Source organism: Bufo bufo, chromosome 3, assembly GCF_905171765.1.
Source record: "Bufo bufo chromosome 3, aBufBuf1.1, whole genome shotgun sequence".
Taxonomy (NCBI): domain Eukaryota; kingdom Metazoa; phylum Chordata; class Amphibia; order Anura; family Bufonidae; genus Bufo; species Bufo bufo.
The window spans coordinates 137,501,409-137,523,527 of record NC_053391.1 but is presented as its reverse complement, the minus strand read 5'-3'; the positions used below and the strand labels follow the sequence as shown (position 1 = coordinate 137,523,527).

The 22,119-nt window shown below is 42.6% G+C and overlaps 1 protein-coding gene across 1 annotated transcript in view; it reads left to right on the top strand.

Moving 5' to 3' along the window:
• Positions 1 to 18,827, top strand: part of ACOT9 (acyl-CoA thioesterase 9) — a 41,531-nt gene extending 22,704 nt beyond the window's left edge. The window contains exons 8-17 of the mRNA XM_040423648.1: positions 2,193 to 2,296; positions 4,078 to 4,151; positions 5,500 to 5,567; positions 5,662 to 5,773; positions 8,109 to 8,199; positions 8,632 to 8,717; positions 16,298 to 16,385; positions 17,133 to 17,283; positions 18,485 to 18,629; positions 18,662 to 18,827. Coding sequence (XP_040279582.1) covers positions 2,193 to 2,296; positions 4,078 to 4,151; positions 5,500 to 5,567; positions 5,662 to 5,773; positions 8,109 to 8,199; positions 8,632 to 8,717; positions 16,298 to 16,385; positions 17,133 to 17,283; positions 18,485 to 18,564 — 854 coding nt within the window. The 3' untranslated portion in view covers positions 18,565 to 18,629; positions 18,662 to 18,827. The remainder of the gene's footprint in view (positions 1 to 2,192; positions 2,297 to 4,077; positions 4,152 to 5,499; positions 5,568 to 5,661; positions 5,774 to 8,108; positions 8,200 to 8,631; positions 8,718 to 16,297; positions 16,386 to 17,132; positions 17,284 to 18,484; positions 18,630 to 18,661) is intronic.
• The last annotated feature ends 3,292 nt before the right edge of the window (positions 18,828 to 22,119 follow it).

The following is a 22,119-nucleotide window of genomic DNA, read 5'->3' as shown; positions in this document are numbered from 1 at the left end:
TGGCTTTTTTAAAAACTGAAGTCATCATTCATTGGCTAATTTATGTCACATGGGCACCGACAATTTTTTACAAGTGATTCTCATTTGTGATTTATCACAGGCGAGTCAAAATGTGTTTCCATACTAATTAAATGTAAAGGGTGCCAATACCAGTTTCACATAAAGCTTTAGGTTTTTCTATTTTTCCCTCCAGTTGTTTTTGGTTTTAAATTGTTGTTTTATCCTTATACAAAAAAACAGCGCTGTATACAAAAAAGCTGTTTCACTTGATTAATTTTTTTCAGGAGATATTCCCAATATTATGTACTTAAACTTCATGGGTGCCAATAACAATGAGCAAGACTGTATATTCCATGCTGAAATACATGTTCCATTGTTTTTAGTGGGAATCTGCATTGCTATTCATATGTGAACAAACAAAGATTTCACATGGAATGGCAGTGGGTAATCACACATGGATTAAATTTACGTAACGGGACTGTTCCACGTTCTGACCCACAGCAGATCAGACCGCAAATCCACTAAAAAAATCCAAGCATCACCCTTGAATTTTTGCGGTGGATTACGCTTTGGATTTTTACACGCAGATAAACAACACATGGTCAGCTCACCTAATCTGCATCCTATGCCTCCCGGGTGCACCGCAGTTCCAGTGCACCAAACCATGAAAGTACACAAATCTCCAGCAGATCGTAGTAATCCAAACGGCTTTATTCCACGTTTATTGTGGAAAACTGTAGAATTGAAAGGAGGTTCTAGTACCTTGTTCGGCCAGCTCTATCCTGGATACAAGATAAGATATGGTTCGGCATGGAGCCATACAGGTTCCGTATAGTATCCTGCAGCACATTTGCCCACAGATATTGCAGCTGGGCCTGTAGATCCTGCACACTCGTAGGTTGCCGAAGCTGGCGTCCCACCTGGTCCCATAAATGATGGATTGGCGATAAATCTGGCAACCAGGCAGATCAAGGAAGTGTTGCAGTCCTTGCTGTGTGTGTAGACGAGCATTATCATGCTGGAAGCCCTGCCATGTGGCCGCAGGATGTCTTGCACAGATCGGGGAGCTGTTCATGTCCATCATATCACTGCAAGGGATGACTGACTGTTACATGTGATGGCTCCCCAGATCATTACACCAGCAGTTAGGACAGTCTTTCACTCCACATCAAAGGCAGGATTGAAGTGCTCACCACGAGGCCTCCATAGTCAAACCCGATTGTCATGGAATCCCAAACAGATGATGCAGTTCCAGCCCATAGGAGTCCAGGATTCTTGTTCATGACGCAGCTACAAACAAAGGCAACAGTGGCTGGCTGTCAATGGTCGGACACGTAATGGGCACAGTGACACTAAATTTCCTTCTACTAAGTGCTTGGAAATGGTCCATGCCCTAATGCATTCTGAATGGAAAAGGATCCGCTCAGAATGCATCAGTTTGGCTCCGTTCTGCCTCCATTCCGCTTTGGAGGCGGACACCAAAATGCTGCCTGCAGTGTTTTGCTGTTCGCTTGACGAAACTGAGCCAAACGGATCCGTCCTGGCACACAATGTAAGTCAATGGGGACGGATCCGTTTTCTCTGACACAATCTGGCACAATAGAAAACGTCTTGGCTATGTTAAAAATAATACAAACTGATCCGTTCATGACGGATGCATGCGGTTGTATTATTGTAACTGATCCGTTTTTGCAGATCCACCCAAAACACGAGTGTGAAAGTAGCCTTACCTGTGTCTGGATGGTGGGGAACGAAACTGTGGGAGTTGTCGTTGGATCAAAATATCCTTTCTACTGGTGGTCTGGTGGATTTTCCGGTGCCTGTTTGCCTTGTGTACATGCCCTTATGTAACCACTGTTCCCAACACTTTCTAACATCTAAGTCAGAACATCCTAGATGGCAGTAAATTTGGCGAAATGACCATCCTGCTTCTCTCATTTAAAAGATGCACCCCCCCCCCCTTCCTCAAAGTCTGTCAACTGGGCAAAATCTCTTTGAGTGCATCATAGAGGCATGTCTAGCAGTCAACGATCTCTCACCAAGAGGTACACTACCCAAAAGTAGTCTCTGAGAGCCTTTTTGTTGCAGCAGCAATCTGACACGTCTATCTGTGCGTTATTTCTTTTTGTCAATATAATAATATACAATAATATAACATGTTTTGGATTCCTCTTCCTGGCAATCTATTTCAGATCTTCGTAAGCAGAGTATTTCTCCTGATTGTGATATCAAGTTTACAGGCCATGTGTCTTGGGTTGGAAAGACCTCAATGGAAGTTAAAATGCACATGTTACAGGTACGTGAGACTTGAGGTTCATTTGGATATGCTTATCATTTTAAATTTTTTTAAACCAATGCAGAAACATTCAAGAGACGATAGAGAGAGATTATGTTCTCCTCCGGGAAACTGTACCCCTCTTCTCTCCCTAGAACTGTTTTTATAAATATATAAATCACAGGTCTCTAAACCACCAGGCGCCCAGGTTGTGGTGACCACAACCCTGCCTACCCATGGAGACCAACGGCCACACAAATTTGAGGTATTACCTACCCATGGTGGCCAATAGCCACACAAATTTGAGGTATTGCCTCACGTTTCTGCAGGCATTGCCCATCGCAGGTGGGTGGGGTGTAGGTACTGCATTGCAGGCCCCTACCAGAAAGTCAGCCTTCTACAATAAGAGCAAAGGTTGCCATTGGTAGGCTACAATAGTAATATACTAAGCAATAGTCACTGAAACATATTCAGAAATGCTATCACATAAATGCTTGGCATGTTCCTCCACTAGGAGATAGCACTGGAATTGTTTATTCTTTAAAGCCCCCCCCCATGTGCCGGGCCCATCCGTGGGAATATACTTACCCCGTTCCCTGCGCCGCTCCTGGTTCCCGCACCGCCGCTGCTTATCCCTATACACAAATGAAAACATCCGGTGTCGGGGTAGGAGCTACCAATGGCAGAAGGCAGAATGGAGGAGCATCAGCAGCGGTGCGGGGACCAGGAGTGGCGCAGGGAGCGGGGTAAGTATATTCCCATGGGGGGGCTGTTGTAGATACTGGATAACCCTTTTAAGTCAACATGTCCCTGGCCATTAGCAAACTAGAATAGTATGGCAGAACAGGATGCAGGGGAGCTTTCCAGTAGTTGAGAAAGCCTGTTTTGCGTCAGACATGGTGGACAACTCCTGTCTTCTTCAGTTTGAGAAGCATAAGGAACTTGTATGATTTGAATCTACATGTTGCAGTGTTGGTCTACAAGAGATGAACTAGAAAAGATTCCTTCATGGTATAGTTCTTGTTTGTATTCATGACAGATTCACTGGCTGAAGTGACAATAATCTGCTTATTAACTGTTTGCCAACGAATGACAAGAGTGGTCATCACGAGTGCCCATGTGATCAGTGGGGCCACAGAAGTAGTACATATCCACACCCCAGCTCCCAGGGGAACCGTGGGTCTCTGGCGTGTGCTTTTTGTCTTATTTACCCTTACAAGTGTCTTGTTGGTAGACATTATAGGGAGGAATTTATCAATGGTTGCATGCATTTATTTATGGCATAGAAAAGTCACAAATTATGATGTATGCAATATCTGTGCTATCAATTTCTTGCCTGTATCACTGTTTGGAGAGATGAGAAAAATTGGTAGATCTTGGTGGAAGAGGACAGACCTCCAGTGGACCGATTGACTATCATGGCAAAAATTGGTGCAGATCTAAGGACAGCCAAATAGGCGTCAAATTTGGGCATTTTACTCCAAAGAAATATGGATTAATACTGGCATATGAAGCATCAGTCCTAATAAATCTCCCCACTGCCCTTTTAGTGGGGCAGTATATTTTGGGTGTGTGCTGTTCGTCTGTTCTACAAAGATTATTAGAGCAGCCATTTTCAACTTTCTGATGTAAGGACAGCCAAAAATACCAAATTTGACAGATTTTACCCCAACGAAGTATGGATTAATACTGGCACATAAAGCACCAGTCATAATGTTCTCCAGTGTGCTTTCATTTGGGCAGTGTATTTTGGGTGTGTGATTTCAGTTTATTAAAGCATCCTTATTTATTCCTCTTTAAAGCTCCATAATGGCATTTACAGTCCAGTTTTGGATGCAACATTTGTTATGGTGGCCAGAGATCCAGAGAACAAGAGGTATGTTTATACGTGATATGCTCTCAGAACGATATTCTTGCCTTATAAATACATTGAGGAAGTTCCTACTTTTTTTTAGATTGCGAAGAACTACTATATAAAGGTCCAATAGCATATCTCCCCGCAGTGGCATTTTTCATGGGATTGCCCCTCAAAAAGGACTGCAAAGAAGTTCATTTTATGCATGAAAAGTGTAGTTTCTAGGCAGTTTTGAGGACATTACTAGGAAATAATAGGAAACAATGTTAGTTCACCTCTTTGGCAGGTTATCACTGTTTTGCAGGTCCAGTGACTATAACTCCTAACCTCTAGAGTCCTCATGACAGTACTTCTCGTTCTGTGTTCTGACAGTTCATGCTCTTTGCTCCACATCTGTTTTCATGATTTGAAGGGAATCTGTCACCATGAACATACAGCTTAATCTGCAGGCAGCATGTTATAGAGCAGGAGGAGCTGAGCAGATTGAGGTATAGTTTTATGGGAAAAGATTCAGTAAATTTGTAATTTAGTAATCTAAATCTCTGCTCAGTCTGAGCTACAGAGTCACGTGGGTGGTCCTAATCAGTCATTTACAGCTGTCTCTGTGTACACACTTGCACAAGGAAGGCTGTCAATCACTGATTAGGACCGTCCACATGACTCCTTAAAGGGGTTCTGCACTTTTTTTTAACTGATGATCTATCCTCTGGATAGATCATCAGCTTCTGATCGGCGGGGGTCCGACACCTGGAGCTGTTTGAGAAGGCAGCGGCGCTCCATTAGTGCCGCGGCCTTCTTTAATGCCGGCCCACTGATGTCACGACTAGTATCAACTAGTGTGGGAGGGCTAAGCTCCATTCAAGTGAACAGAGCTTAGCCCCGCCCACACTAGTTGATACTAGTCGTGACGTCACTGGGCCTGCGGTAAACAGTGAGAAGGCCGCGGCGCTGCTGGAGCGCCGCTGCCTTCTCAAACAGCCGATCGGCGGGGGTCCCGGGTGTCGGACCCCCGCCGATCAGAAGCTGATGATCTATCCAGAGGATAGATCATCAGTTTAAACAAAGTGCAGAACCCCTTTAACTCAGAATTAGCAGAGATGTTCATGAATGACATACAAGTTATACTTATTCTTTACCCAGAAAAGTATATCTCAGTCTGCTATTCTATAACATGCTGCCTGCAGACTGCACTGCATTACTATGATGACATGGTCCCTTTAACTGGCGTGCATAATGGTAGTTTTGAGTAGATAGGTGATTAGATAGATCACGTGAACAGTTTAAAATCGTCCAATTCTGTGACAGTTTGTAATAGATGATAATCAGATTATACATTCTGAAAATAATAATTATTTCTTCCCAATTTTAGACCTGCATTTGTCAATCCATTAGTTCCGGATGGTCCTGAAGAGGAAAGCCTTTTCCACCAAGGAGAATGTATGAGCCTGCTTGTTCTTTTACCACTTTTCTCTACTATCTTTATATATTGGCCAGCTCATTTATTAAATCTTGTCATTTATGTTACCCCTAGTGAACAAGGTGAGAAGGGTCGAATTCAGCACAGCATCTTTACTAAAAATGGCTCCAACTGCTGAAGAAAGGAAGATTGTACATGACATGTTTCTAAACACACTCGATACAAAGTAAGGGCCAACAAAAAACAATGAACATGAGATAGTGGTGCTTTTCGGTCATTTTAGGCCTATCTTAATGGGTCAAGAAAGTTGCGTTTTCTTATATCTCTAGACATGCTCTGTCTTCTTGTGGGTAAGTTCATGCGCCATACTTCTGAATAGAGTTGTTTCTACAGCATTTGAATAAGATTTTTACTCAGTTCAAATATATGGGATGGATGCTTAAGGCCACGTTGTGTATTTTATGCAGAAAATCCAATTGACATCCGCACAAAAAACACACATTAGGCTACTTTCACACTTGCGTTCAGAGCGGATCTGTCTGGTGTCTGCACAGACAGATCCGCTCCTATAATGGCAAAGGTTGGGATCCGTTCAGAACGGATCCATCTGCATTATATTTCAGAAAAAAAACTAAGTGTGAAAGTTAGTCAGACGGATCCGTCCAGACTTTGCATTGAAAGTCAATGGGGGACGGATCCGTTTGAAATTGCACCATATTGTGTCAACTTTAAACGGATCCGTCCCCATTGACTTACATTGTAAGTCTGGACGGATCCGTTTGGCTCCGCACGGCCAGGCGGACACCCGAACGCTGCAAGCTGCGTTCGGATGTCCGCCTGCTGAGCGGAGCGGAGGCTGAATGCTGCCAGACTGATGCATTCTGAGCGGATCCGCATCCACTCAGAATGCATTGGGGCTCTATGGATCCGTTCGTGGCTGCTTGTGAGACCCTTCAAACGAAGCTCACAAGCGGAGCCCCGAACGCTAGTGTAAAAGTAGCCTAAATCTGCACTATTTATTGCGGTTGTGGTGTGGATTTTCTGCTTATGTTTAAGTCAGTGGGGAAAACCGCTATATAGAAGGAGCGGAATCGCACAAACAAGTGGCATGTTGCAGATTTTAAGATCCACACAGCAGGTGAATTTCCAAGTTTGTCAAATCTCATTCGCTTCGCTGGTACTCTATTACGCAGATAAAAATCTGTGCAGAAAAGACACACATAATCCGCAATGTGTGCAGTTACCTTAAGACGGAAATTTGCTATGTGTGAACCTATGCTTAAAAACCTGCCCGAAGCTATTAGATAATAAAAAATGATAAAAAAAGGAAGCTACACTTGTCACAGACTCCCCTGCTATTTCCAGTGCCAATACTCTGGTCCTCACCTCCGGCCTGTGTCTCTCGCCTCAGTGGTCTTGTGTCATATACTGCTTTAGGCTACTTTCACACTTGCAGCAGAGGAATCCGGCAGGCAGTTCCGTCGCTGGAACTGCCTGCTGGATTCGGCAAAACGTATGCCAACTGATGCCATTTGTAAGACTGATCAGGATCCTGATCAGTCTTAAAAATGCCTGATCAGTCAGAAAAATGCATTGCAATGCCGGATCCGTCTTTCCAGTGTCATCCGGCAAAACAGATCCAGCATTTATTTTCTTCACCTTTTTTTCGGTCTGCGCATGCCGGATCCGGCACTAATATATTCCTCCGGCATTGAGGCAAGTCTTCAGTTTTTTTGGCCAGAGATAAAACCGTAACATGCTGCGGTTTTATCTTTTGCCTGATCTGTCAAAATGACTGAACTGAAGACATCCTGATGAATCCTGAACGGATTGCTCTCCATTCAGAATGCATGGGGATATAACTGATCAGTTCTTTTCCGGCATTGAGCCCTTTTGACGGAACTCAGTGCCGTAAAAGAAAAACGCTAGTGTGAAAGTACCCTTAGCTAGTGATTGGCTGCAGCGGCCATGTGAGGTATATGATATATCACCAGTAGGGAGAACCGGACACTGGAAACACAAGAGAGTAACTAGTGAGTGTAGCTTCATTTTTTTATTTTGTTACATATAGTGGCTTTGGCATGGACAAACTCTTTAAGACTGTATTCACACACGTGTCTTTCTCAACATTGTTTTGTACCATTTCTTCACAAACAAACATAGACCAATCAACCATAGCATTGAAACCACCCACCTAATATTGCATGTGTTCATCTTTTGTTGCTAAAGCAGCTTTTACCTACTGAAGCACTGACTGCACAAATTGTCTGAATGTGTCGTGTGGTATCTGGCACCAAGACATTAGTAGCAGATGCTTTAAAGGAAGATGTGCCCCATTAAACAAAAAAAAATCTGTCCCCATTCCCAGCGTCGTTGCCCCGTTCCCAACTGTTTATTATCCTGGCCAGACCCAAAGTGGCTTGGTTCAGTGACCTCTGCAGCCAGTCACTGGCCTCAGCGGTTACATGTGCTTGAATGGCAAGTGGCATGCTTGAAGAAGTTCCAGCATGGCTAATTTTCAAATGGTGATTTGCTAAAGAGTTTTATTGTGTGTCTTACAGGACAGTCAGCTTCAGGAGCCGTGTTTTGCCACCTAATTCAGTTTGGATGGAAGATGCTAAATTTAAGGGGTTGGAAATCTGTCACCCTCAGGTATTTTTATGAAAGGCAAATGTGAAAACCAAAGCAAACAACAGATTATAATTATATATTATTTGTAATGGAATCTAGCATGTCAAGGCCATGCTCATATAGTTATATTTAGAAAACGGGATCTGCAGCCAGATGTCACCTAGTTTGGCCACTGCTCCAGTCCCTGATTCTTTCCACTTCCTGGTTTCGGGCCTGACACGCCAGAAATGGTTTGGTCAGGCCACTCAGTTATTGGCTGCAGCGGTGACACGCCTCAGCCAGTGATTGGTTGTTGTGTCAAGCCCGAGACCAAAAATTGAAGAGGAGTAGAGGAAGGAGCGAAGGGATCGGTAAGATGAGTGACGATTGTTATTTTACCCTACTCTCAACCTATTTTTAGTTTAAAATCACTCCCCTGGAAAATGCCTTTTAAATGCCTCTATTTGTCTTCAGGAAAGGAACATCTTCAACAGGATCTTTGGTGGTTTTCTAATGAGGAAAGCATATGAATTGGCATGGGCAACTGCATGCTCTTATGGGTGAGTGCTGTTTTTTGTCTGCATATAAAAAATGTATGGTCTCATAGTTACTCGCAATATTTTAGATGTTTAACCCCTTAGGGACCGGGCTCATTTTCACCTTAAGGACCAGGCCATTTTTTGCAAATGTATATAATGTGGTAATAACTTTAAAACGCTTTGACTTATCCAGGCCATTCTGAGATAGTTTTTTCATCACATATTGTACTTCATGACACTGGTAAAATAGAGTAAAAAAAATTCATTTTTATTTATAAGAAAATACCAAATTTACCAAAAATTTGGAAAAATTAGCAAATTTCCATGTTTCAATTTCTCTACTTCTATAATACATAGTAATACCTCTAAAAGTAGTTATTAATTTACATTCCCCATATGTCTACTTCATGTCTGGATCATTTTGGGAATGCCATTTTATTTTTTGGACATGTTACAAGGCTTAAAAGTTTAGAAGCAAATCCCACTTTTTGAGGACCAGTTCAGGTCTGAAGTCACTTTGTGAGGCTTACATAATAGAAACCACCCAAAAATGACACCATTCTAGAAACTACACCCCTCAAGGTATTCAAAACTGATTTTATAAACTTTGTTAACCCTTTAGGTGTTCCACAAGAATTAATGAAAAAAAGAGATACAATTTCAAAATTTCACTTTTTGGGCAGATTTTCCATTTTAATAATTTTTTTCCAGTTACAAACCAAGGGTTAACAGCCAAACAAAACTCAATATTTATGGCTCTGATTCTGTAGTTTACAGAAACTCTCCATATGTGCTCGTAAACCGCTGTACGGGCACACGGCAGGGCGCAGAAGGAAAGGAATGCCATACGGTTTTTGGAAGGCAGATTTTGCTGGACTGTTTTTTTTTACACCATGTCCCATTTGAAGCCCCCCTGATGCACCCCTAGAGTAAAAACTCCAAAAAAGTGACCCCATTTTAGAAACTACGGGATAGGGTGGCAGTTTTGTTGGTACTAGTTTAGGGTACATATGATTTTTGGTTGCTCTATATTACACTTTTTGTGAGGCAAGGTAACAAGAAATAGCTGTTTTGGCAGCGTTTTTATTTTTTGTTATTTACAACATTCATCTGACAGGTTAGATCATGTGGTATTTTTATAGACCAGGTTGTCACGGACGCGGCAATACCTAATATGTATACAATTTTTTTTTTTATGTAAGTTTTACACAATGATTTCATTTTTGAAACAAAAAATATCATATTTTAATGTCTCCATAGTCTGAGAGCCATAGTTTTTTCAGTTTGGGTAGGGTATGATTTTTGCGGGATGAGATGACGGTTTGATTGGCACTATTTTGGGGTGTGTATGACTTTTTGATCGCTTGCCATTACACTTTTTGTGATGTAAGGTGACAAAAAATGGCTTTTTTTTTTTACACCATTTTTATTTATTTTTTTATTCACCTGAGGGGTTAGGTCATGTGATAATTTTATAGAGCAAGTTATTATGGACGCGTCGATACCTAATATGTATACTTTTTATATTTACTTAAGTTTTACACCATAGCAGCTTTTTTTAAACCAAAAAATAATGTTTTAGTGTCTCCATATTCTGAGCCATAGTTTTTTTATTTTTTGAGCAATTGTGTCAGGTAGGGGCTTATTTTTTGCCAGATGAGGTGACTGTTAGATTGGTACTATTTTGGTGGGCATACGCCTTTTTGATCGCTTGCTGTTGTACTTTTTGTGATGTAAGGTGACAATTTTTTTTTTATTTAGCACAGTTTTTATTTTTTACGGTGTTCATCTGAGGGGTTAGGTCATGTGATATGTTTATAGAGCCGGTCGATACGGACGCAGTGATACCTAATATGTCTACTTTTTTCCCCCTATTCTTTTCCAATTTTTTTTTTTTACTTTATTTGTGGAAAATGACGTTTTTGTTTATTTTTACTTGAAACTTTTAATTTTTTGGGGGGAAAACTTAAATTTTTCAACTTTTTTTTTCACTTTATTTTTTGTCCCACTTTGGGACTTCAACTTTTTTTGGGTCTAATCCCCTTTACAATGCATTCCAATACTTCTGTATTGGAATGCATTGGCTGTATGAGTAATACAGTGTGTATTACTCATACATCTTCCTGACTGTGAGATCCAGGGGGCTGGATCTCACAGGCTCGTCACCGAAAGTCAGCGCCGATGCCTAAGGAAAGCATCGCGCTGCCTTCCATGTCATCGGGTCCCCCTTACAGCCGCACAGGGACCCAATGGCACCTCCGACCGCCCGCCGCAACTCCCGTAAAAGCCACAAACCACAGGTCTGAATTGACCTGCGGTTTGTGGCGATCGCCGACACGGGGAGGGGTGGGGGGGGTCGGGGGGGGTCACGGGACCCCCTCGCGCATTGTCCCAGGGTGCCTGCTCAATGATTTGAGCGGTCCCCTTATTCCGATCACCGCCAGCCGTGCGGCGGTGATCGGAACTACACATGACGTACCGGTACGTCATGTGTCCCCAAGAGGTTAATACTACAAAATCAGCAGTCATTAAAAGGGGTGTCCAAGTTATTTATTTATTTTTGTTCTTTGTATGTTTCTAACTAAGAAAATGTAAGGGACTTTCAGTTCACTGACTTCATCCACAGTGGCCCCATTCTCCTAGTTAGATGATGTCACATGACCTGTGATGTCAGCTTCTTTCCTGTGCACAAGCCTGAGGGAGCAGGAGAAGCAGGTCTGCCTCTGTGCAAGGAACGTCACTGAGAAGGCTGTATTGGTTGGCGTAACAAGCCACACACCCCTGCACGGCCGATCTGCCCTGTGTCTCCCCTCCTACTAAATTCTGTAGCAAAGTTTAACTCCTTCTTCCATCAGCAGCACAGACTCAGGGTTGGCGGCTCTGCCTCAGGTACTGAGCAGCTGCAGGGTTTCCTCTTATTCCTCTTCTCAGCCTGCAAACACATTGCTGACAAAGACCGGCGGAGTTCTCTCCTCTGTACTCTTCTGCCTGCTGTGTGGAATTGTCTGCAGAGTATTGCACAAGAACTGGTAGTTGGAAGATCCTGTGTGTATCAGCAATGTCATTTTCCTGTACAGCTGGGACTTATAGTCCTACACATACAACATGAGTATCCCAGCAGTTAGATTGCAGACAGGGCAGCACTTTTATTCACTTTGCAGTGTAGGGGGAGGGGAAAGGCAGTCTTTGTTGACACCCACAAATATTTACGAGAAAAACCTCAGAGATTGTTGTTACACGCTCCCTCAGCTCTGCATCTGCATGTAAACAAAAGGCAAGAACAGAACTAGGTACATGAGTAAATATAATTTTTTTTGCCTAAAACTCGCTTAGCTTATGTATATATATTGCTGACCATCAGATTTAGGCCTCATGCACACGACCATTTTTTTTTAAGGTCTGCAAAAACGTAAAATGTAAAAAAAATATGGCTTTTGTAAAAGTACAAAAAAATAATATATATATATATATATATATATATATAAACATTGGTGTCTCTGTAATTATACTGACCAGCAGAATAAAGTTAACATGTCATTTTTCTATCAGGATGTGCCCCGTAAAAACAAAATCCAAAAAGCAATGGCAGAATTGCTGCATTTTCTTCATCCTGCTTCCCACAAAGCAAAATAAAAAGCAATCAAAAAGTTGTATGTACCTCAAAATAACACTAATGATAATGGCAACTTATCCCACAAAAAATAAGCCCTCACAAAGCTCTGTTGAGAGAAAAATAAACGTATGGGTCTCATAAAATGGCTGTACTGGTCCCCAGAGGCTGGTCAAAAGCAACATGGTGCCCATAAATCAATGCATCAAAATCTGCGCTGCAAAAGCCAAAATGTGATCTTTCCTTTCTGAACCCTGAGTCTCAGATGGCACAAGCTGGGAACAACATACTGTGCACTCAAATGCTATATCTACCTACAATTTTCACTTTGCATGGTCCGTTGTGCATTAATATCTGAAAAGTACCTGTGGTGTAAAAATGCTCACTCGGCCCCTTTCTGAAGCCATAACCTTTTTAATTTTTATGTTCACATAGACATATGAGGGCTTTTTTTTGCCATTCCAGCAAAATCTGCCCTATAAAAGCCATAAGGCACTCCTTCTCTTCTGAGATGTGCCGTTTGCCCATACATAAGTTTATGACCGTATATGGGATGTTTCTGTAAACTGCAGACTAAGAGTAATAAATATTGAGATTTGTTTTGCTGTTAACCCTTGCTGTGTTACAAGAAAACATTAAAATGCAAAATCTGAAAAAAAAAATTTTTTAAAATTTCACCCTTATTTTGCTTTAACTCCTGTGGAAGACCTAAAGGGTTAACCTTTCTAAATTCAGTTTTGAATAATTTGAGCGGTGTAGTTTCTAAAATGGAGTCATTTATGGATGTTTTCTCTTACGTAATCCCCTTAACCACTTCCTGACCGCCCATTGACTATAAACATCCTGGGGAGTCGGGTTTATCTCTGAATGGACGTTCTGAAACGTCCTTTCAGAGTAGGCAGCTGCACGCTAATCGTACAGCTGCCGAGCGGGGGGCCCGCTGTCAGGGACCCCAGAGAGAAGGCAGGGACCGTTCCTGGGTGTCCCTGCCTTCTAGATCATTGTATACACAGCGCTCAACTAGACATATTTGGTATTGTTGCATTCGTAATGACCAGATCTACAAAAATATCACATGATCTACCCTAAGTGAATGGTGTAAAAAAAAATATATAGAAAAATGACACCAAACAGCTTTTTTTGTGAGTTCACCTCCCAAAAAATGAGATAAAAAGCTACCAGAAAGCCAAATGTACCCCAAAATTGTGACAATAAAAACTACAGCTTGTCCCGCAAAAAAGGATTCCCTCACGCAGCTCAGTCAACAAAAAAATAAAAAAGTTATCGCTCTTAAAAACAATGACAGAAAATTCCATGTTAGAAAATCCAGATGCGGCTCCTTCTCTTCTGAGCCCTGGCATATCCCCAAATAACAGTTTACGACCACTATTGGGGTGTTACTGTATTTAGGAGAGAATGGGTAGCAAATTGTGGGGGGGGGGGGATATTCTCCTGTTATCTTTTGTGAAAAAGAAAGTTTGGGCCTAAAGCACCATTTTCTTGCAAAAAATGAATGTAATTTTTCATTTTGACAGCCAAGGGTTATAAATTCTATGAAACGCCTGTTGGGTCAAAGTGCTCGCTACACCCCTTACAAATTCCTTGGGTGGTGTAGTTTACAAAATGTGGTCACCTTTTGGGGGTTTTCACTGTGGGGTACCTCAGGGTCTCTTCAAATGCAACATAGCGCCCTAAGACCATTCCAGCAAAATCTACCCTCCATATGGTGCTCCTTGCCTTCTGAGCCATGCCGTGTGCCCATACAGCGGTATACGACCACGTATTGGGTGTTTCTGTAAACTGCATAATCAGGGTAATAAATATTGAGGTTTCTTTTGTTGTTAACCCTTGATGTGTTACAGAAAAAAAAAATATTAAAATAGAAAATCACTATCTGTCTTAAAAGCAGAGAGATTCAAATGATGAAAACAGTGAATTTTTGTTAATGTTTGAATTTTTTTTATAAATAAAGGTGAAATATATTGACTCAAATTTACCTCTAACATGATGTACAATGTGTCACAAGAAAACAATCTCTAAATGGCTTGGATAAGTTAAAGCATTCCAAAGTTATTACCACATAAAGTGACATATGTCAGATTTGCAAAATTAAGACTGGTCAGGAAGGGGGCAAATGGCCCGGTCTGGAAGTGGTCCTTAAAAAGTTGGTTTTGGAAATGTTCTTGAGAATTTTTGAAAAGTTGCTTCTAAAATTTTCAGCTTTCTAACTTGTGAAAAAAATACAAAATGATAACGACATAAAGTAGATATATGGTGAATGTTAATTAATAACAATTTTTGAGGTATCACTGTCTTAAAAGCAGAAAAATGCAAATTTTGAAAATTATTTTTTTCAAATTTTCTGTAAATTTAGATTTTTTTTTATAAATAAGGATAAAGCCTATCGACCCAAATTTACCACTAACATAAAGTACAATGTGTCACAAAAAACAGACCAGTAAAAGAATTCCAAAGTTATTACCACATAGTAGCACATGTCAGATTTGGAAAATTTGGAAAATTTGACTGTGTAAACTGGCTGTGTCCCATATGGAACCAAAATAAAATGTATCATTCAGCTTCCCAAAAAAGCCCAGAATGGTACCACTTAAATTGCAAAAAACAACCCCTTATACAACTCCCTTGACATAAAAATAAAAAGGTAAATATCGTGAAGTGCACATTGATTTGTGGGTACAACAGATACAACACAAGAATATGCATTGGTCACATTAGGGTTGTTTCGATGCCAAAATTTTTATTCCATTTTGATACCATAAAAAAGTATTGCAATACTCGATACTATTCGATACCACGCGAAAAAAATAAAACACCAACAAAAGCCGCGTGCATTCCGCATTTTATAGAACGTCCGGCCCATGATAGAACAGTCCGACTCTATTTTTGGGGGATCAAGGTGACTTAAAAAAATTGTGAATCGCGCCGCTTTTATTTATTTTTTTGTGTTTTGGCGCTCACCGCATAGGACATTTAAAAAAAATATTTTAATAGTTTGAACTTTTCAGACGTGGCGATATGTTTTATTTATTTATTGTTTATATATGTTATATGTAAAATTGGGAAAGGGGGTGATTTATACTTAATTTTTAGATTCTTTTTTTTACATATTTTATTTATTTTTTTACTTTTTATTTAATAACTATTTTCCCCCTTAGGGGCCAGAACCTGGGATCTTTTAATCCTTTGTCCTGTTCACCCTGATAGAGCTCTACTGGGGAAGGGGGGCGCACTGCGCCACCAATGATTTTAATACTGGGGAGGATGGAGGGGGCGCACTGCGCCACCAATGATTTTTATACTGGGGGGAGGGCGCACTGCGCCACCAATGATAATATAATTAACATTTAATACAGGAGGCGGTTGCACCTTAGGTGTTAACTGCTGCTAATCGCAGCTCCCCGCCAGCACCCGCCTCGGGGATTTGTATTAAACATTTACTTTCATTAGTGGCTCAGTGCGCCCGCCCCTCTCTCCTCAATGGTGGCAGCGGCACAGTGGGGAGGGAGAGACTGCTTCCTTCTCCCCTGTGCTGCTGAGGAGAACACGGAGTGCAGCGCGCTCCTTGTTCTCTCATACTAGACTGCACAATAGCGAAGCCTAGTATCGAAAAAAGGCAAAACCTGGTATTGAGGTCGATACCAGGCAAAAGTATTGATTGGGTATTGAAAATTCGATACCCAAAACAACCGTATACCGACACATCAGCGATGCAGTTTGTAAACAAGCGGTAGCAGGAGGAGTGAACAGGCGGTGCAGGGAGTATAACATCATATTTAATTTTAGCCAATTAGGCTGTTTGTCCAAGATTTTTCATCACCTCAGAGAAATCCCTTTCAGAATACTGACTGCAAAACTGATCAAGCACATCATAGATTCCATTTTACAGAACAGCTGAGTTATTAAAAATACAAATGAATTAATTTCCAGGATTATTGTGATCTTTGGTTTCAAGCAGAACCTTCCTTTGCAGTGGTACAAGGCCGTATGTTGTAGCTGTTGATGACATCATGTTCCAGAGACCAGTGGAGATTGGGTCATTGCTATTCCTTTCCTCTCAGGTAGGACCTTTCTTTCATATTTTGGCCAGCAGAGGGCACACCTATTACAAGCAATACATTCTCTTACATGTAGTAAATGTATAGTAAGGGGCTGGAGTCTACATCAATAATGGGCGACCTGCAAATTATAGTGGACTGTAATGAGACCGGCAGCACGGTCATCATGATCTAAACAATCGGAACCATTGCTCTTAGTGATTTGCCGGGATACAATGTAATATAGAATTCATATGTACAGACTGTGTTCATAATGTACCGTTGTCAAATAAGACTTATACAATATTACAATATCTGGTTATCCCTTTCCACAGGATAACTATTAAATTGGTGGGATCCCACCACTGGGAACCCCCCCCAATCATGAGAATGGGGGCTCTGTACCCCAAAAGCCCACTGAAATGAATGGAGCAGCAGGTCAAGCACGTGCACTGCTGATCCATTTATCTCTATAGGACTGTTGGAAATAGCCAAATATGGCTACTGGCACTGGGCTATTTCCATCAAGTCCAAGACCGATGAATAGAGCGGCAGAGGGCATGCTTGACCTGCCGCTCTGTTCATTTCAGGGAGCTCTGCATCTAAGTGATGGCTTATTGCCGATCGGTGTGCTTCCCAGTACTGAGAGCCTCATAGAGCCGTCTGTTTATGGATTTATGGAGGAAAAAAAGTTGCTGTAAAGTATAATGCCAACTGATGGATATTATTATTTCCTTCCATGCATCCTGAGTGTCTTGCTATTCCATACAGGTGTGTTACACAGAGAACAACTACATCCAGATCAGAGTGCACACCGAGGTTTCCGATCCTATCACTCGGGAACACCACACAACTAACATCTTCCACTTTACATACATGTCAGATCAAGAAGTGCCACAGGTTGTTCCACAGACGTACGGAGGTGAGTATGAGGCAATCATTTGTTATAAGAAATTATCCTATCCTTCTTATTAAAAAAAACAATAGATTAAAACTGGTCTGACAGGTGCGTTCTACTGTAGCTTATATGCCTGCTGTAAGACTGCATAGGCTTCCTCATACTGGAGAGACTTATGTCAACAGGCGGGGAGAAGAGACAACGCTGCAGTGAGACTGTGCGCTACAAAGTTTCATAAAAACCAAACGACAAGCTGGCACAATACAATCCTGGTGCACAATGGTTGCATCCGCCATCTCTGCCTGTCTCCTAGCTATTTGCCAAGCAGCAAAGATTACATTCAAGTCTATGGATATAATTCACTCACTACATCTCTCCAATAACTTGCTGATCATTGACTTGAGAGACTTCTAAGATGTTATCTGAGCATCTTCATAACTCTCCAACTGCATTATTATACAGTACATTGCTGTACAATAGCGTACTTAAAGGGGTTTTCCAGGCTTTTACTATTGATGACCTATCCTCAGGATCGGTCATCAATATCAGATTGGTGGGGTCCGATACCAAGCACTCCCGACGATCAACTGTATAATGGAAGGCGCGCGCCATGTGCGCGTGCCGTCTCCTGTCTCTCTTCCTGCTTGCCACAGACATAGCAGCAGCGAGCAGGAAGAGAGACAGGAGATGGCTGCGTGCACATGGTGCGTGCCTTCTCCTCATACAGCTGATCAGCGGGGGTGTCGGACCCCTGCCGATCTGATATTGATGACCTATCCTGAGGATAGGCCATCAATATTAAAAGCCTGGAAAACCCCTTTAATTCATAATATCTCGTTTCACACTGTCATTAGCATCATTGGGGGTCATGTGCTGCTGGAGGATGTTCCTAATTTATGATGATCAACCAAGGCACCAATGTTTAGATCTTTCAATTAACTCTCCTTTTGTTAATTCAGGTTGACCAGGCCATGTATTAGCTGCAAGTAGCCCTCATCACGAAGTCCCAGCCACATTGAACCATACAGATAGTGTGTCCCAGTAAATTAGTAAATAGCCAGTACCGTTAACCTGCCCAGCGCAGGTGCAGAAGAGTTTTGGTACGAGTAGAATCTGGTCCGTACTTGATTGCACCTAGTCCTTTATCATGGCGCTCTATGAGACTGTATTTTATCATCTGGATCTATACCAAGTTGCTGATCTGCATTTTGTCTGCATTTTACAGAGTCAATGTTGTATTTGGATGGAAAACGACATTTTGATGCAGTGGTGCGAAACAAAAATGGTCAAAGCAAGAGCTCTTAAACAATGGGTATTACAGATGCTGCCAGTAAGGAAGAATCATGATACTACTTACCAAAGAAAGACGTGTGCGTAATATTGTGGGATGGTGGAAATCAGTCTCCTGCAATGTCTTCAAATATGTTTAGTGCATTTTTATATATTCATTTTGCTGCTCTTAAAGGGTTTCTGTCACCAGAATTAACTTTATTAAACTGGCTGACATTAGATGTGCTAATGTCAGCAGACCCTAACTCTCCTAATCTTATGCTTATAGATGCCCCCGTTACTGCACAATTTTAACTTTGATGATATGCTAATTAGGAGCGTGGGGCGTTGCTCCTGCTCCTAGAGGCTCAGTTCGCCCACCTCAAATCAAGGACGGCATGGCGTGACTTGAGGTGGGCGAATGGAGCCTCTAGGAGCAGGAGCAACGCCCCACGCTCCTAATTAGCATATCATCAAAGTTAAAATTGTGCAGTAACGGGGGCATCTATAAGCATAAGATTAGGAGAGTTAGGGTCTGCTGACATTAGGACATCTAATGTCAGCCAGTTTAATAGGGTTAATTCTGGTGACAGAAACCCTTTAACAGCAAAATATTTTCTACATCTAAAGGCTTCCTTATCAGTGGTTACATGACATATGTATTTTTATTTCAGCTGCATTGGTTTATACATTAAATGTATATATTTTTTCTCTGAGGATTTCCAAAGCTATTCGTTGTCTATTTCACACTGTGAATGACCCGACAAGACATTCTTCTGGCTGACGTTTAACTTTTTTGGCTCTCTTTGCTATTGATGTATATTAATATGTTTATTGCTTGTCCACCGAAAATGTCCCAGGGTGGTCTAACTGGTTACCGAATTCTCCAGTATTTTATCCATCCCTGGGTTTTGTAAGATTGTATTGTAAGGCTTACTCCCACTCAGCTTGCTGCATTAAGAGGTTTCTGAATGAGTAGCGGTAAAAAGAAAATGGAGTTATAGTGTGACTCTGTGGACTGGAGGATGGTGAAATATAGAGTATATTCGAGGTTTTTAAATTTAAATTTTTTTTTATTAACCAGAGTTTACTGAGGGGCGGAGTTAGGCGCGAATGAGGCAGGGGAACTTGGGCACTTTCAGCAAACTCTCCGCCCCTGGGCACTTGCGACAACTCATTAGCATGTATTAAGGCCGATTAATTGGCCTGCATTTGTGGGAGGGGCGCCATGCCCTATATCTGGCACGCACCTTTCTCCAGAGGGGACGGACGGCAGCAGTGTTCCTGTTACAGCCGGCGGCGTCAGCATCTCCTAGGCGACAGAGCGTCACTTCCGGTCGGCGCTTCCTCCTGCAGTCCGGCGTCCTGTTCCTCCTCGTGCGGCGCGTGAGTAGCTGCTGCCTCAGCGCAGTGTCGGCTCCTTAGTCCGGTCGGTGGGGTCGGTCCCTCTAAAGTATGAGAGGGACATCCCCACACCGGAACGGCAGTCTGGCAGCACGCCCCGCTCCCACGTGACTTGCACGCAGGTAGCAGGAGTCAGCGGGACTCTGTTCGTATATTTGCTGGGGCTACTCGCATTAGGCTCTATCTTTCTGCATTGGGGGAGGCTTGTAAGGGAGTAAGGACGGGGGGAGGGGGGGGAATGTCAATGAGAAGGCTAGTCTTTGAGGGCGGAGTTTCAATCTGCCTGATTAATCACAGCCTAGCTGTTTTTAACTTTTCTGTCAAGACGAATTTTGTATATTCACCATGACTGTTATATGGGGGGCAAAGTCTGGCACGGGCCGCCGTGCTGTCAGTTAGGTAGGGGGTTAATGCCATACAGCGTGATGGTGATGAGTTGTTGGGGGTAGTACCCCCAGTAACAGGCGCCCCTAGACGTAGGCCAGCAGGGGCACGCCAGACCCTTCACATTGTATGGCATTTTATTTCATTGTTCTGTTTCAGATGGGCAGGTTTCTCATTTGCCTGTCTTTATACACTTGTCGCAATTTGCTTGCTACATAGATAGCTGTGTTTTATTTTTGGCATATGCACGTCAGCCGTTCAGCCAACTCCGTGAGAACCCCGGCAATCTGACAATCGTGTCTCGTCACCCAGCTTCGGGTCACCTGAACGCAGGCGCAAGCGTTGTTAAAAAAAAAAATAATAATAATACTTATTCTGCTTAATTCATGCGGATAGGTCTATTTCCACGGTTGGTTCCTTGTGTTCTTCTCATATCAGCATCGTGTCCGGTTTCTGGTAAGGTCCTCCTTCTTTGTCTCCAATTTATTTTCCACTGTCACACGTCTCCTCTTTCTCCGTACCTCAGCTGTCAGGTGGTCACCAGGGTCAGTTACCTTTGCATGATGGTTTCTGCAGTGGCGGTGGTGGTGTCAAGGCACGGGTGGTAGTCAAATTGTTGCTAAACAGTGGTAGTGACGGTCCGTCTTTTTGCTTGTTTTACAATCACAGAGAGCATGTCAGCTAGGTTGCCGGAAGACAAGTTGGTTAGGGTCCGCGCAGCCATTCACAGTTTCATCACTGGTAGGGTCACCACCAAGGTGGAACTGCAGTCGTTGTTAGGCATATAAATTTTGCGATGCGCGTCATTCCTCAGGGTAGGTTTTCGTAGCCAGATTGTTACCACTCCCACTGTCATAGCTATCATCCAGCCGTGTCTCAGTTATTCCCACTGTCATAGCTATCATCCAGCCGTGTCTCAGTTATTCCCACTGTCATAGCTATCATCCAGCCGTGTCTCAGTTATTCCCACTGTCATAGCTATCATCCAGCCGTGTCTCAGTTATTCCCACTGTCATAGCTATCATCCAGCCGTGTCTCAGTTATTCCCCCTGTCATAGCCATCATCCAGCCGTGTCTCAGTTATTCCCCCTGTCATAGCCATCATCCAGCCGTGTCTCAGTTATTCCCACTGTCATAGCTATCATCCAGCCGTGTCTCAGTTATTCCCACTGTCATAGCTATCATCCAGCCATGTCTCAGTTATTCCCACTGTCATAGCTATCATCCAGCCGTGTCTCAGTTGTTCCCACTGTCATAGCTATCATCCAGCCGTGTCTCAGTTATTCCCACTGTCATGGCTATCATCCAGCCGTGTCTCAGTTATTCCCACTGTCATGGCTATCATCCAGCCGTGTCTCAGTTATTCCCACTGTCATGGCTATCATCCAGCCATGTCTCAGTTATTCCCACTGTCATGGCTATCATCCAGCCGTGTCTCTGTTGTTCCCACTGTCATAGCTGTCATCCAGCCGTGTCTCAGTTATTCCCACTGTCATAGCTATCATCCAGCCGTGTCTCAGTTATTCCCACTGTCATAGCTATCATCCAGCCGTGTCTCAGTTATTCCCACTGTCATAGCTATCATCCAGCCATGTCTCAGTTATTCCCACTGTCATGGCTATCATCCAGCCGTGTCTCGGTTATTCCCACTGTCATGGCTGTCATCCAGCCGTGTCTCGGTTATTCCCACTGTCCATGTTTGTCCCGGCGGTCTCCCACAATTCCCCCGTCATATTTTCCAACAGCGGGGTCAGCACTGGTTTCGCTGCTATTTTTGGCCCCCATTGGCTGAATGGGGCGTGG